The sequence below is a fragment of the Eubalaena glacialis genome, chromosome 4 (genome assembly GCF_028564815.1).
Source record: "Eubalaena glacialis isolate mEubGla1 chromosome 4, mEubGla1.1.hap2.+ XY, whole genome shotgun sequence".
NCBI lineage: Eukaryota > Metazoa > Chordata > Mammalia > Artiodactyla > Balaenidae > Eubalaena > Eubalaena glacialis.
This window is the reverse complement of record NC_083719.1, coordinates 61,214,800-61,228,896: the sequence shown is the minus strand read 5'-3', so window position 1 is coordinate 61,228,896 and position 14,097 is coordinate 61,214,800. Positions and strand designations below refer to the sequence as shown.

Below are 14,097 nucleotides of genomic sequence, written 5' to 3'. Positions count from 1 at the left end.
GGCCACCTAGGGTATATCACATCACCTTGCCGTACTGTGGATTATCTGGAGGGAAATAGAAATCTGAGTAGCAGTTATAATGGATACCTAAATTCTTTCTCCAGAGTTCATTCACTCTAGTTCTTCTGCAGGAGGATGCCAAACAGGCCTTTTCAAATGTATGCTGTGTGGCATATTGCCATGACTCTCTTCTGTGAGTGGATAGAGAAGAAAGTGGCCTAGGATCACAAGTGTTACTTTATTTGCCTACTTCTGAAAAGATTTTGAGAGTATGGCAGTAAATGGCACAGATACAACAAAACTCTTCACACAAAGATAAAAGGATTACAGCCAAGCAACACAAGAGGATGAAGGGCAAGAAGAATTTTCCCAGGAAAACTGAGGCTAAGGGGGCTCTTACAGTGAAGAACGCAATTCAGCTCTGGGCTAGCAGGTGGGAAAGGCTAAAAGGGAGACCCTCTTTCTAACGCTCTCATTATGTAGTTAAAGAACACAAACCAGAGCATCAGGGGATACAAATGTTTTTTCAGCTCACAGCTTTAGGAGGAAGTTATCAAATGGGCTACTGTTGTATAAGAGACACTGCACTTTATGAATTCATTCCTTTAGTTATTTATTGGATGCTTACTGGGTGCCAGTTGTCATGCAGAGTGCTGGAGTTACAGTGATGAATTATACTGGCATAGCCTGCACTGATGGAGTTGGTAATTTACTGGAGAAGGCACAAATAAGGAAACACACAAACAAAATTAACTTACTGTGAGATGGGTTAAGAAGGGAAGTACAGGTGGTTTGAGCGTGTAACCATGAGGCTTGATCTAGTTTAGGGCAGTGCTGTCCGTTCAACTTTTCTGTGGTGATGGAAATGTCTGTATGTGGGCTGTCCAATATAGTAACCCCTAGTCACTTACAGCTCCTGGACACTTGAAATGTGCGTGCAATTGAGGAACTGAATGTTTCATTTTACTTAATTTTAATTAAATGTAAATAGCCACATGTGGCAAATGGCTACTTATGGACAGTGCAGGTCCAGAGGGTGGGCAAGAATGGGTTCTCTAAGTAAGTGATTTTTATGCTGGAACCTGAAGGATAAGCAGGAATTAGCCAGGCAAAAAAATGGCAAGGGAGAGAAATCCAGGCAGAAAGATCAGCCTGTATGATGCTCCTGATGTGAAACAAACGAAGTGGCTTATTCAGGAAACTTAAAGAGCATCATTGTGGCTGAAGGGTAGTGAGTGAGGGGGAAACTGGTCCCCAGGATGAGGCTGGAAGGGTGGGCATAATTTTTGGTTTTCCTGAGTTGCTTTCCTAGGCTGTGGGAGAAAAAATTGCAAACTGCTTCTCAGATGCTAATAGGTAAGGAGCAGTGAATCTGAAGCTCAGCCCTGAAAACTTTCCTGAAAGCTGTCCCTACCAGAAGGAAGCCATTTCCATTTCCAGTCCTGACCTCCTGGAGCTGGTGGGCAGTCCTGGCTTGCCTCAAGTCCACATGAACCGGTTTCCTGAGGGGGGACAGCAGTCGCTGCCATTCTTTTCAGCTCTTCTCAGAGACTGACTTTGTAATGCCCAGGGCAAGCAAACATGCCTAGCCCCCTTTTGCTGCTGGTTAGGAGAGGCTGTGGGAACCCACAGGTACAGTCAGAATCCAGAGCTGCCTTGACTTGGCCTCCACTCTCACTGATTCTACCTGTGCAGTGAGGACCCACGAGGGCCAAACTTTGGGCCTCCAGCTAGTGCTCTTGGAGTATGTTCAATCTTGTTTGGAGTATGGGGCCAATTTATTTTTAAATTCTTCAATGACATAGATTCAAGTAAGTGGAATAGACAACAAATAGCATTAGACAAGACATGTCTTTCCTTCCAACTTACACTGATTTAGACCTGGCACTTTTACAAAGATACCAATAAAAGGCCATGCCCTGCAGTTTTGGTGGGCACTGTCTAATAATGCAATGTCTGATAAGAAATGCAGGGAGGCAGGGAAAGAAGACCGGGCTGCTCACTAGCAGATGGGAGAAGCAAGGCTCTTCCCATGGCAGGGAGGGACTGTCTGTGGAAGAAAACTTCCCCACCAAACCCACGGCAGGAGAAGTTCCCCAAAGCCTTGGAGGTGCAGACATTTCTGCATAGTTTTTTCCTCCTTTAACCAGCAGGAATAGATATGGATCACACTGAAGCAGACTGGCCAGAATGGACTCCATTCTAGATTAGCCTTTCAAACAGTTCCTTTTCTAGGACAAATAGTCACTCACTCAGAGAATAACAAAAGAATGCTGGCTATCCTGATCTCTCCACTTGCAGTGGTTCTTGGGAACTGGGGAGAGTGGGAAGGGGATAGGGTGTGCAACAAATTGAAGGGGAATGTCAGCTCTGGACATGTTATCTATATGGCTGGGTTGAGGATGTGGAGCTATGTCATAGTGACATTAAGAATTTTAGCCTTATAAAGAAATTAGGGGTGACAGATGACATGGATATTTGGTAAAAACATTTTTCTGACTCTCTTTGTCAGTGGCAGCAGGTCTGGTGAAAGACACCGCAGGAATAAATCCCACTCGAAGCGCCTCATGGTGGGCTAACCAGTGATCTTGGGCTGCTACTAAACCTCTGACCTCAGGAGTCCCTTCCAGCCCAATTCTCCAGGGTTCTTTGCAGCTCTAAATTTTCTGATTCTTTGGCCTCTTAGAAAATGTCTTTTGGATTACAAGCATATTGTATCTAGTCTTAGACTTGTTTGTATTGCTGCTATTTGAGAATTCAGACTCTGCATGTGCTAGCAGAACAAACAATTTAAAGAAAATTTCTTATTTTAGGGGAGGGAGAGGAAAGGAGATAATAAAGTGACTAAGCATTCCATAATTTATCAAGCATTTAATCTATATTTTTCTAGAGTGCTTCTGCTTAAGTGGGGTTCATCTTTAACTCAATGCCTATAGGTCACTTTGGTCTCAGCGTTAATGCCCAGGTCCTGTCCTCATTTGGCAGTGTGCAACCTAAGCTGTATAATATCTCATGTAATGTAAAATGGAGGAATGTGAACCTGGAGTAGGAATCTGGAAGTATCTTAGCTCCTCAAAGAAAAGCGCTATAGAAACAGGCTGTTATCACCTGTGATATCACCTTTTTTAAAAGTAGGAGACAAAAATCTTCAAAACCATCATTATTCTTGAATGACACTCTTTGCTTTCTTGCTGATGAAAGTAAATGCCAGGATCAGTCTTTGGCAAAACTGAGAAGGGAACATTCCCCCTCCCCATTTTGGTGCCACTTCTGCTCTGTCTACCTATCCCACTACCACTCTTCTCCTTAAGTACCTAGGGTCTTAAGACTAAGTCAGAAAATGATTGAATGTTAAGCATTTGCAGATTGATGTGAACCTGTCTCTATACAGCACTTGTCCCAAGGGTATCTATATTCTAAGCTTCACTTCTAATTGTAGCAAAGGAATTACAAGCTTCACTGTGAAAGTGATGGTAGTTGGGGAAGAGGGGAGATGGGGATCTCTTACCAGCTATACGTGGGGTATACATAGGACTGCCCTACAAATCAGCACCTGTAAATGACAGTATTGACTTCTAAGACTAAGGAACTTGGAACTCTTGCAGAATTATACAAGTCATTAATATACAGATATACACATTCATACCTACACAAAACACACATATATATGTATGTAAATCAGTAGGATGCTGAATGGCTCACTACTGTCTGGATTGTAATATACCAATGACAAAATTCTGATCCTAAAATTTAACCTCCAGACCTAGTAACCATTTGCTATAATAATTAAGTTCTGTCCTCTAACCCAGTATCACAAAGGGCTCCTAGTGAACATTTGGAGAATGGGTTCATGGATCAGCCAGACATGTAAAAGAGTCTCTACAGTGGCATAAATTATTATTTTAAGCATTTGTGGGAAGGGAGGGCTAGGAGAAAATGCCGTGTCTTTACAATACCAAAAGGACCAGTCAGTTTGGTAGCTCAAAAACTCTGTCAAAATTGGTTCCAAAACAGTTGTTTGCCTAACATATTTATTAAGATTGGGTTCTTAGATCTCTAAAATCTATGCAGGTAACTAGATTGTGATATCAAAATTCTACCTTCACTCTTTCTTTTCCAAGGAAGAAGGCAGTGGCGTGCAGGACATCAGCGGCATGAGTGGAGTTGTGGTAAGCATTGGAGGAGTGGTAGTTGGATTCAATCACTTGGAGCCAGGCCCGAAGGGTAGTTTCAGAACAGTGTAAAAATTCACATACTCCAAACCGGGAAAAGACTTTTAAGCCCAGGTAAACCAATGGCCTGGAAAACAGGGGAAAAAACTCTGATTCATTGTATTCACTGCTCCAGAAGCTGCTTTCTTTGAAGCTACTGGGAAATTGAGTCATTTTTTTTCCTGATGCTTCATAGGCACAGGGGTATAAAAATATGTCCTCTCCAAATTAGAAGGTGATAGAGCATCTCCTCCTCACCAGCCACTTCTTTAAAACTAGGTGCCTCATGGTGGTTAATCCAAATGACTTCTAGACTGTCTTAAGTCACCTGCCCTTCAGTGGCTCTAACAACCAAGAGAGAGGTCCCTGACAGTCCCTCTCTGTCTCTGCTTCCACGTAAGCTTTGCACTTCCTGTGTCCCCTGAGGAAGTTACTGAGCTTAAGGACAAAAGGAATGGCTTGTGTGGGTTCAGCAAAGTCATGTCATTTAGAATTAAGTTACTTTTTTATAGTTATCATTCACATCCAACACCCCTGGAAGAAAATGGACTTCTGTAATAGAAGAGGACTTTCTGTGTTATCTAATCTTTCCCCTGCCTATAGGATGGATCAAAAGAAAAGTCTACAGTGCTCTCAAACTCATTTTGTAAGGTGGGACCTCAACAAGTTTGGAGCTGAGAATACTTAGAACTTTTGGCTCACTGGCACAAAGGAATGACCTGGGTAGATCTGAAGAAGACACTCAGTATTTCTTCATCCTGGGTATCACCAGGCTGATCCCACATCTTACCCGCTAATACTCTCTTCTCCATAAAGGAGCTCACTCAAGGGGCCACAGTCTCTCTGCGCATTTGACACTCCTCCAGCATGGCATGAAAAGCAGAACCTGGGAGGTCACTTGTGGCAAGGACTCACATCTCCCTCAAAGTTTCCAGATGTGAAAGTCCGAGTGTGTCCATCAATCCTCCCCCTGCCTACAGCCAGAGAAGCCACATACCTTTTGTGTGTCACAGCTTCCAATTCAAAGATGTTGAACTCCCAGCTTTCCTCATTATCAAGTAATTGAGCGATAGAAGGGGGGACATCGTTGATGGTTACTGGCATCCCAAGGTGACTGTGACTCTGGGGCACATCTGAGCAAACAGATGGGGCAGGAAGGGTGGGTAATTATGGAATCTTGAGTGCTGCTGAGCATTTGTCATCTTCATGGTTGCTACTAGAAAGAAAGTCTTGAACTTCCAGGGGTAAGAAGATTTTCCCTTCAGGGTTCTCTTACATTATTAAACTTCAGGACCCCCCAATAGAAAAATAATTCAGTTTAACTGTTTAAATATAGAGAGATTTGCAATTCTTATTCTGACAGCGCTCAGAGAAGTAATTTATATTAGGAGAACTGGTTTCAAATGTAGACCATAGAGATGCTTAAACTCCAATGAGATGAATAGGAAGTATCACCAAGGCCCTTCCCAAACAATAATCACAACACTGAGGGAGACAAAAGGCCAGAGACAGGTTATCAGTAACAAGTGGATAGAGGACAACTTACTCTTAGTGAACACATACTCGTTTCCTGACAACCTTCTCAAGCCATCCTGGAATAAAGAAAGATGCTATGAGAAGCATGCTTTATATGCCATTATCGTTATTCTCTCATTTCCTTTATTAGCCAAAGAGATTTGAATCCTGAATAACCCAGTCAATCTGGAACTCCAAGTTGAAGCTCAAAATCAAGTGAGAACAATAGCTACAAAACAGTGGATACTCTCCTTTCCAAGGCTGTTAGCCCCAGGAGATGGAGAATTGAGAATTAAGTGGCTATGACTGCATTCAGGTCTCACACCTGAGCTGTGAGTTAGCTCTGTTCTCATGCCATCTTTCTCTTGTTGCATTTTGAAGCCACATAATGAAATCACAGAAGTGATCTTGCTTCGGGTACATGTTAATTTGAAAGGACCCCAATTACCCTCACAAGGACTGTGTTATTCTTGTGTCCTTAGATTTGCATCCTGGGGAGCCAAAGCCATGGGCCACATCTGGGGGATGATTTAATGTAAAGCCTTTAAAAGGTTGGGCTAATTTTTGACTAACATCTAAATGAACTTTTTTCCAGCTATAGTTTCTGTCTTATGAGCTTCACTGTTAGCCTTTAAAGGAAGTTTCTGGATTTGAGGTCTTTGGAAGGGCAGCATAAGGGAGTGAACAGAATTTCAATGTTCTGCCATTTACTAGGCTCTTGAACTTTAGTCCCCAGATGTTCTTGCATCTCATTTTCCTGCCCTCAACCTTCTACCCCCGAGTACCTAATTATTTAGACCTCTGCTTAAAAGCCATTTGTAATTGCTTATTTGTCATCCTCAGAAAGTATGTGCTAAGGTTTAAAGTATTAATGAAGGGCTCTCCTGAAGTCACACTCTGGATCTTTAGGCCAAGAGCTTAATTTTCAAAACTGGATAAATAGATAAGTAACAATGGCCATAACTGTCCTGCCTCTAAGGCAGATATCACAAGGAACTCCTCTGTTCTTAATCTTTCTTTCTTCTCTTCCCTAATGCTACATAAAAAAGGTGGAATCTTGTACTGGTTCCTCACAGCATTACCTGGAGAGGAAGCCCAACATGGTATGGCAGCAGGGGAAAGGAGGGCAGATAACTTGTTCTAGGAACCAGAATGGTTCTGCAGCTCTGCAGTGGCCAGCCTCCTGACAGACCCTTGGCAGTGTTCTATTTTTTTTTTTTTTAATTGCAGTATTGTTGATTTACAATGTTGTGTTAGTTACAGGTACACAGCAAAGTGATTTGGAGATATATATATATATATATATATTCCGTTTCAGATTCTTTTCCATTATAGGTTATTACAAGATATTGAATATAGTTCCCTGTGCTATACAGCAGGTTCTTGTTGTTTATCTATTTTATATATAGTAGTGTATATCTGTTAATCCCAAACTCCTAATTTATCTACCCTCCCCCCAACATTTCCCCTTTGGTAACCATAAGTTTGTTTTCTATGTCTGTGAGTCTATTTTTGTTTTGTAAATAAGTTCATTTGTATCACTCTTTAAGATTCCACATATAAGTGATATCATATGATATTTGTCTTTCTCTGTCTGACTTACTTCACTTAGTATGATTATCTCTAAGTCCATTCATGTTGCTGCAGATGGCAAACACACACACACCTTGCCAGTGTTCTTTAGAACTAAAGTCTACACTGCATTGGGCCAGCCGAGGGGCTCAAAAGGATCAGGAGGTCACTCAAATTACAGGCTCACCAGAAACCTTTAGTAGGAACAAGGAGGATGGACCAGAAAGCCAGTCAACACTCCGCATTTGGTGGCAGGGCTAGACAGAAAACTTCAAAGTAAAACTCTTCGATGACTCTTGGACTTTGTTTTTCTCCCAAAGAATTCTTCCAGCTTCAGTCTCCAATAGGGAGCACAAATGAATAATTTGAATTTTCTCATTTTTCTTCACTTGCTGATGGATTATGATTACAGCCAAATAGATCACAGCAAAAACACTAGAACAGGATGACTCCTTAGAAATAAGCTACTTTTAGTGGTTACAAATGGTGGTATTGGAGTGCCGGCAGGGGGTGGCTCCTCCTCCCCTCCCCATACTGAGCCACAGCAGCTCCACTCTGCTTTTGTTGATTATAAAGGGAACTCTATATAAAGGTTTTATTTAAAGAAAGAATTCTACAGCTAAGATTTTGGAAACTAGTGCTGTCATCTAAGTATCAACGCTTTCATTATATAAAAAGCCTGAGGTCCAAGGAAGCCTAGCCATAACCCTCAATGGAATACTATACCAGGTCAAGGGGAAGAAGTACAAAAGGGATCCATTGTGGTATTTAGCCTTCAATCAACTGTCTATTTACTCCTTACTGTAGTACAAATTCAGAAGGACAAATTAGTAATTTGTGCTCCTGCAACTGCTTCTGGCTATGCTGATGTTAGCCATACAGCAGGTATTTCTACACCTATAGGTAACAGTTTATATGCTACATGTTATATGTTCTCTGGAGTGCACTTAACATTGTCTGTCCTGCATTTCTGGTTTTTCCTCATCACTCACAGTCATCAGGCCTCCCACGAGATCACTGGTGTGGGGATCTTCATCTTTGGTACCCAGCTGAGGGGAGTACAGTTCTGTGGTCCGTAAAATTTCTAAAACTCTGTCCAAGGCTTCTGCTACTGTGACAGGACTGTTTTCTTGGGCTGCATTGATTATATTTATAACCTAAGGAAGTAAAGAGAGAGAAAGAATAAATTTGAGGACATTAGGATTCTGCTTCTCAAAACTCACTCATGTGCCTAGAATCCAAAAGAAATCAGATGATAACACATCTTATTGTTCAAAATGACCAGTGCTTTCACGGCACCACTCTCTTTATACTGAAGCATGCTTCTCATCCCACCCTATCCGGTGTTTCTCTTACTTCAGGGACTACATTTTCTCAGGCTCCTTTGCTGATCCTTCTCCTTTAGCTCTCTTCTACAGGTTGCAGTTCCTCAGAGACTAGTGCTGGGCCTTCCTCTCACTCCACAGTCCTTTCAGAGATGAGCTCTTTCATTTCCATGACTTTGGACACATACGATCCACATGCCCAGGACTCTCAAATTTATATCCCAGCCCGGAACTCCTTTTTGACTTTCAGATTTATATATTCAGTTGCCTGCCTGACATAGCTATTGGAATGTCTTACTTACATATCCAAAACTAAACTCACGACCTTGCTCTCCTCTTCCCAAAGCAAGCAAGTAAACCTAACAGAAAATGAAAGACAAGAGCCGTCTGTACTCCTCTGGTTTCTACATTGCCGTGAAAAAACCACTTCTGTTAATCTTGTGCTCAAACCAAAATCCTGGGAGGCCCTGGTTGACATATCACTTTCCCTCAATTCTTTCCCTACCTGACAGTATAATTCATCATCAAGACGAATTGAATTTACCCCCAAACATTTCCTGATCTACTCATTTCTCTCCACCTCCACTGCTGTAATTCTAGTACAGCTAACACAGTTTCTTGCTTAGAATTCTGGAAAAGGTCCCTAACTGTCCTCTTCCCTTTCACTCTTGCCATCTCCAGTCCATTCTCTGCATGGCAGCTTGGTGTTATTTTCAATAAACGTATCTGGTCATGTCATTCCCCTACTTTAAACTCTTCAGTGGTTTCCGTTGCACATGAACTAAAATATAAACTTATTACAGCTCTATTGGCCAGAATGAACTGAGCCCTGCACAACTCCATGTCACCATTTCTCCCCTCTGCTCTCCAAGCTCCAGTCACACCTGACTTTCTTTCCGGTCCTCAGTTGCTCCATTCCCTCCTTTTCCCACCTCAGTGCTCATCCCTTGCTGTGCCTGCTGCCTAGAATCCTCTTCTCCTAACATCTTTGTATCCTTCAGGTCTTACTTCAAACATTACTTCCTCTACAGAGAGACCCTCCCTGACCACCCCTCTCACCCAACCAAACTAGGGCCCTAACCTAATTTTCCCTCATAGAAACCTGTTGTTTTACTTTATGGCAGTTATTGCAATTTATAACTACGTATTTATTATGTGTTTATTTGTTTAATATCTGTTTCCTTTACTAGACTGTAAACCCCATGATATAGGTAATAGTATGCCATTCATCACTTTATCTCCAGAATATAGCCTAGTGTTCAGTGGCCCTGATTGCAGAATAGAGGCAGCAGCTGCTACTCACCTTTGTGATGGGAGCCTCGATGGTCATGGAATGGATCCTTGCCATGGATGGATAGCGACGATTCTGTAGGCTTGGTGCTGGAGAGAAGTCAAGAAAGTTGTATCTGGTTCTGGTGGCTCAGCTGCGCTTAAGTGCAGCAAAGGAACCCTGCACGGACTGGGGGCCTGATTCCCACAGGACTACTGTCCTCCACTGCTCCCCATAAAGCAATGAATTCACCCATCTCTTAGTCCTAAAAGGCTGAGAGCTCAGCCACTACTTGCCAGGGACTGGGAAGGGTGGTCTGGCCTGGAACATTGATGACAGGAAGGCTCTTTGAGTCTCAGGTCCACAGGGGGATTTCAGAGAAGGTTGATGGGATACGGAGGCCTCATCCCAACAGCCTAATGATCCCCCAGGAGTTACTTTCCCGTAAGTCACTAAAGCCCAACTTGGGCAGTTCCGTCACTTTCAGTCCTCAGCCACAGGCTGGGTAACTGGATGACTGCAATGTAGGAGGGGAGGCACGATCCATGACCAGGGTGGGGTGGGCAGAAGAATGAGCCCCTCTCATTCTGAGTGAGGGCCAGGCTCCCCACCTCCCTGCGCCTTTAGGTTCTTAACACCAGGAGCCCACGGTGGGTCTAGCTCTCATCTGTAAAAACTGAGCTAATCCCGTTGAAATTCCTTCATCCATTATCCTCTCCATCTAAAATATGCTATCTTTACATGTGGTTCAAAATCCAAAAGGTAGAAGCTTTATTTTAAAAGCATTGTTCTCATCAGATCTTCCTACCCCTCCCTGAGAGGCAGGCAGGAGGGAATAGAATTCGCATGTTATAGATCTGATAACTTAATGTAGCCGATGTCAGCAGAGCCTGCCTGCTGGTCAGCCATCTTTGTAGCCATCTCCACTGCCAGAGCAGCCACCATTGCTGCTCTTCCATACTCTTCAGCCTTCACTTCTCCCATGCTCTGGAGAGGTAATGGATGATCCCATCTCAAACTCTATTCTGAAAACTGAACTAATCCAGTTGAAATGCCCTCATCCATTATCCTCTAAAATGGATACCCTCTTCATTTATCTACACCCTCAACCCATCGGGAAAAATTTCAGTCCATTTTCTTCCTTTACATTCTTGGTCCCAGTCCCTTGCATGCCTTGTGGTCTATCCATCTTCCTCTATGAATTATACATCTTATCCCTAGAGTCTTTGGTCCTTGCTAGTTCAGCCACTTCCCTCAGGCTCAGGTTTCCCATTGTGACCTGAAGGATAGCAGCTAAGAGTGACCTAGCTATTGAAACTGAGCTGCTCTAGTGGTTATGTGGCCTAACACACGTTAGGCCATAAAGGAACAAGCATGGAGTCATTTCAAAGAGAAGGCAAAGACTATAAAAAGTAAAAAAAAGAATAAAAAGGCCTAAAAATTTTTCCACCTACAGGAAAAAAGCCAGTTTAGTTGTAATCCTATTCCTTGGGGTTTTGTTTATATGCGGAGGAATTCTTAAATATATTCCTGTGTCATTTTCTACACTTTAAAGTCAAGGAAATGTGAAAAACTTACCATCACTGCCTCGAGATGATATTGATTTCACATCAATGGACTCTTTCCTCCTGTTCTTGTATCTGAATGAATGAGACTCTAAGGATTTCAGATTAGTAATGGAGAGTGATTAGTTTTCAAGCTTATTCACAGGCAAAGTTTAGACATATTTTTTCCCTCATTCTCCAAAGAAAACGAGGTTACTTTTTAAGCACTGTAAAATATTTTTAAGAAATAGTGAGCCACTGTCTCTTCAAATCATCAACACACACAGAATTATCAGTCATATTAATTGTAAAATGATGTCCTTTCCTTGTGGTACCACATTACATTGTAATGGAGCTTATTATTAAGGGTTATTTAGTTCCATTAATAAATATCTTCTTGAAAATAAACATTAAAACTTGGGGGAAATTTTGAGGGGTTCATTTTGACATGAAGGACAATACATTTCAATGGGTGGGGAAGGCTTTTATGGGGATATTTGAGGAAATAAAATACTAGTCAAATCCACAGAGAGTTGAGTTTATTTGAGAAACTAATTTGGACCAATTTTAGGTCCCTCTGTAAAGTCAGACCTCTTGATGGTTTTCTAGGTTCTCCTGAGGATATGATTTCATCAAATGATGCAGATTGTTGATCCCAGGAATGGAGAGAAGAAGAAGCAGTTTTCTAATCCCAACAAAGTCCAACAATTTAACTCTCACTTTTGGCCTTGTTTTCTGAGGGAAAAAAAGCACTTAAAAAATCTGTGTTAAGTCTTTGCAGACTTTGAATTTAATGCTCAAAATGTGCTGTCACATTAATGTGAGATCTAATCAAACGGTGCACGCTACCAGTGAGGACCAAAGGATAAAAATGTCAGGGCAGCAGAGGTGGCTTCAGAAAAATACATTTTCAGGACATTTGCTTCTTGTAGGAGTAACCCATGAGCAAGGAGACAAAATTAACCATAACACAGAATTTCTCCTCACTGTGCAGAAAGCAGGCAGATGTGCAGGTTTCAGCAGGGGATGCTTTTCTTATTCTTATTCTTTTCTTATGATCATATTCCAAGAGAGAAAAAAAGATGCAATGCTTTTTAAAGAATTGTCTAGTGACATCAAAAAAAGTGCAAGAGAGCACAGTAATTAAGAGAACGAGTTCCAGAGCCAAATTGCCAAAACTCCAGTCTCCACTATGCCATCTAATAGCTGTGTGACTTTGGGAATGTTCCTTCTCTGTGCCTCAGTATCCACACCTGCAAAGTGGGGATAGTTATAGCATCTCATTCATAGGCTGTTGTGAGATGTAAACAAGTTAATTCATAGATAGCACTTAGAACAGTGCCTGCTACATAGTAAATATAAAGTTCATGTTTGCCTATTATTATTAATTACATCTGTTCATCTGCATGTAAAACTTCTTTTTAAGCAAACGTGGGATCATGTTATAATATTATTCTACTACTGCTATCACTTTATAATATGTCTTAGATATTTCTCTAGATCACCTTTTTAACCATTTACTTTAATGTCATTAAACATCTGATTCAATTTTAAAAAGGTTAAATCAGTAACAAAACTTGAATTATATTTATACAGCATAAAGTGGAAGGCAGAACTATTATAAAGTTAATCTGAACAACATAGCCAGCCATAAGACCTTGTCTTAAATCACCTAACTTAAACTATTTTACTACCCCTTTGCCTAATTTTCTTTCAGACCCTGCCTTAATAATTTTCCTAGCCTTGGATTTGAGTTTCAGTATTTCTTTATAAGATACCTATAAAATTATATTGTTAAGATCATATTACATCTTTCAAACCCTGAGGAACTAATAGTGGTCACTTGCAAGACATTGGATTTAGCCTATTACATTTAGGAATGTAATAATCATACACATTCCTAACAGTTGTTTACCAGATAACAAATTAAATCTAACTTATTAAATATTTAAGATTAAATTCAGGATTAAAGAGCACAAGAATTCCTCAAAATGTAGTTTCCAAATAAAACTAAACTAGGGAGGCTATAGCCCAGGCTGGCTGGTTGAATTCTAAATCATTCACTAGAAATAATTATTCAAAGATGGATAATGTTGATTCTTTCTGACTTTTATCTCAGCTAAAATTAAGAAAATCTATAGCAATAGAAAAGACTAAAAGTTTGGAGAAATTATTTATTCAATAAAGGCCATTTAAATCAAAGAATTCATTTATTCATTCTCTCAAAAGATGTTGTGGAATGAACTTTAAAACCAGAGAAAAGAAGGATAAGAGAGATTCAAATAGCTGTACTCAATGGCAAAAAAGGATACAGTGTCATCAATTTAAAAAAAATAGCTACCACTTACTGAGCACCTACTATGCACCAGACATTGTGCTTTACTATTTATTTTAAATATAGTAATTATCTTACATAATCATTACAATTCTGAAAGCTACATAGTGCAATCCCCATTTTACTGATGAGGAAATTTAAACTTGGAGAGATTATGTGGGTAGCTCAAGGTCCAAGCGTTAATAAATGGTGGAACTTATGCTTTCCAAGATGGGAGGGTTTCAGTTAATCAATGTTCTGTATTTATTGAGTGTCTATTATGTGCAAGGCAATACTGGGCACTGTAAAGGATATGAAAATGCTTATAACAGTTTTTGACACTCAG

At 40.9% G+C, this 14,097-nt stretch overlaps 1 protein-coding gene across 1 annotated transcript in view; it reads right to left on the bottom strand.

The window, feature by feature from the left end:
• Positions 1–14,097, bottom strand: part of PDE8B (phosphodiesterase 8B) — a 286,597-nt gene that overhangs the window by 15,923 nt on the left and 256,577 nt on the right. Inside the window, exons 12-17 of the mRNA XM_061187930.1 lie at positions 11,472–11,549; positions 9,927–10,003; positions 8,291–8,455; positions 5,758–5,803; positions 5,209–5,344; positions 4,101–4,299 (exon numbers count right to left, since the gene is read on the bottom strand). Of these exons, the coding sequence (XP_061043913.1) occupies positions 4,101–4,299; positions 5,209–5,344; positions 5,758–5,803; positions 8,291–8,455; positions 9,927–10,003; positions 11,472–11,549 (701 nt within the window). The remainder of the gene's footprint in view (positions 1–4,100; positions 4,300–5,208; positions 5,345–5,757; positions 5,804–8,290; positions 8,456–9,926; positions 10,004–11,471; positions 11,550–14,097) is intronic.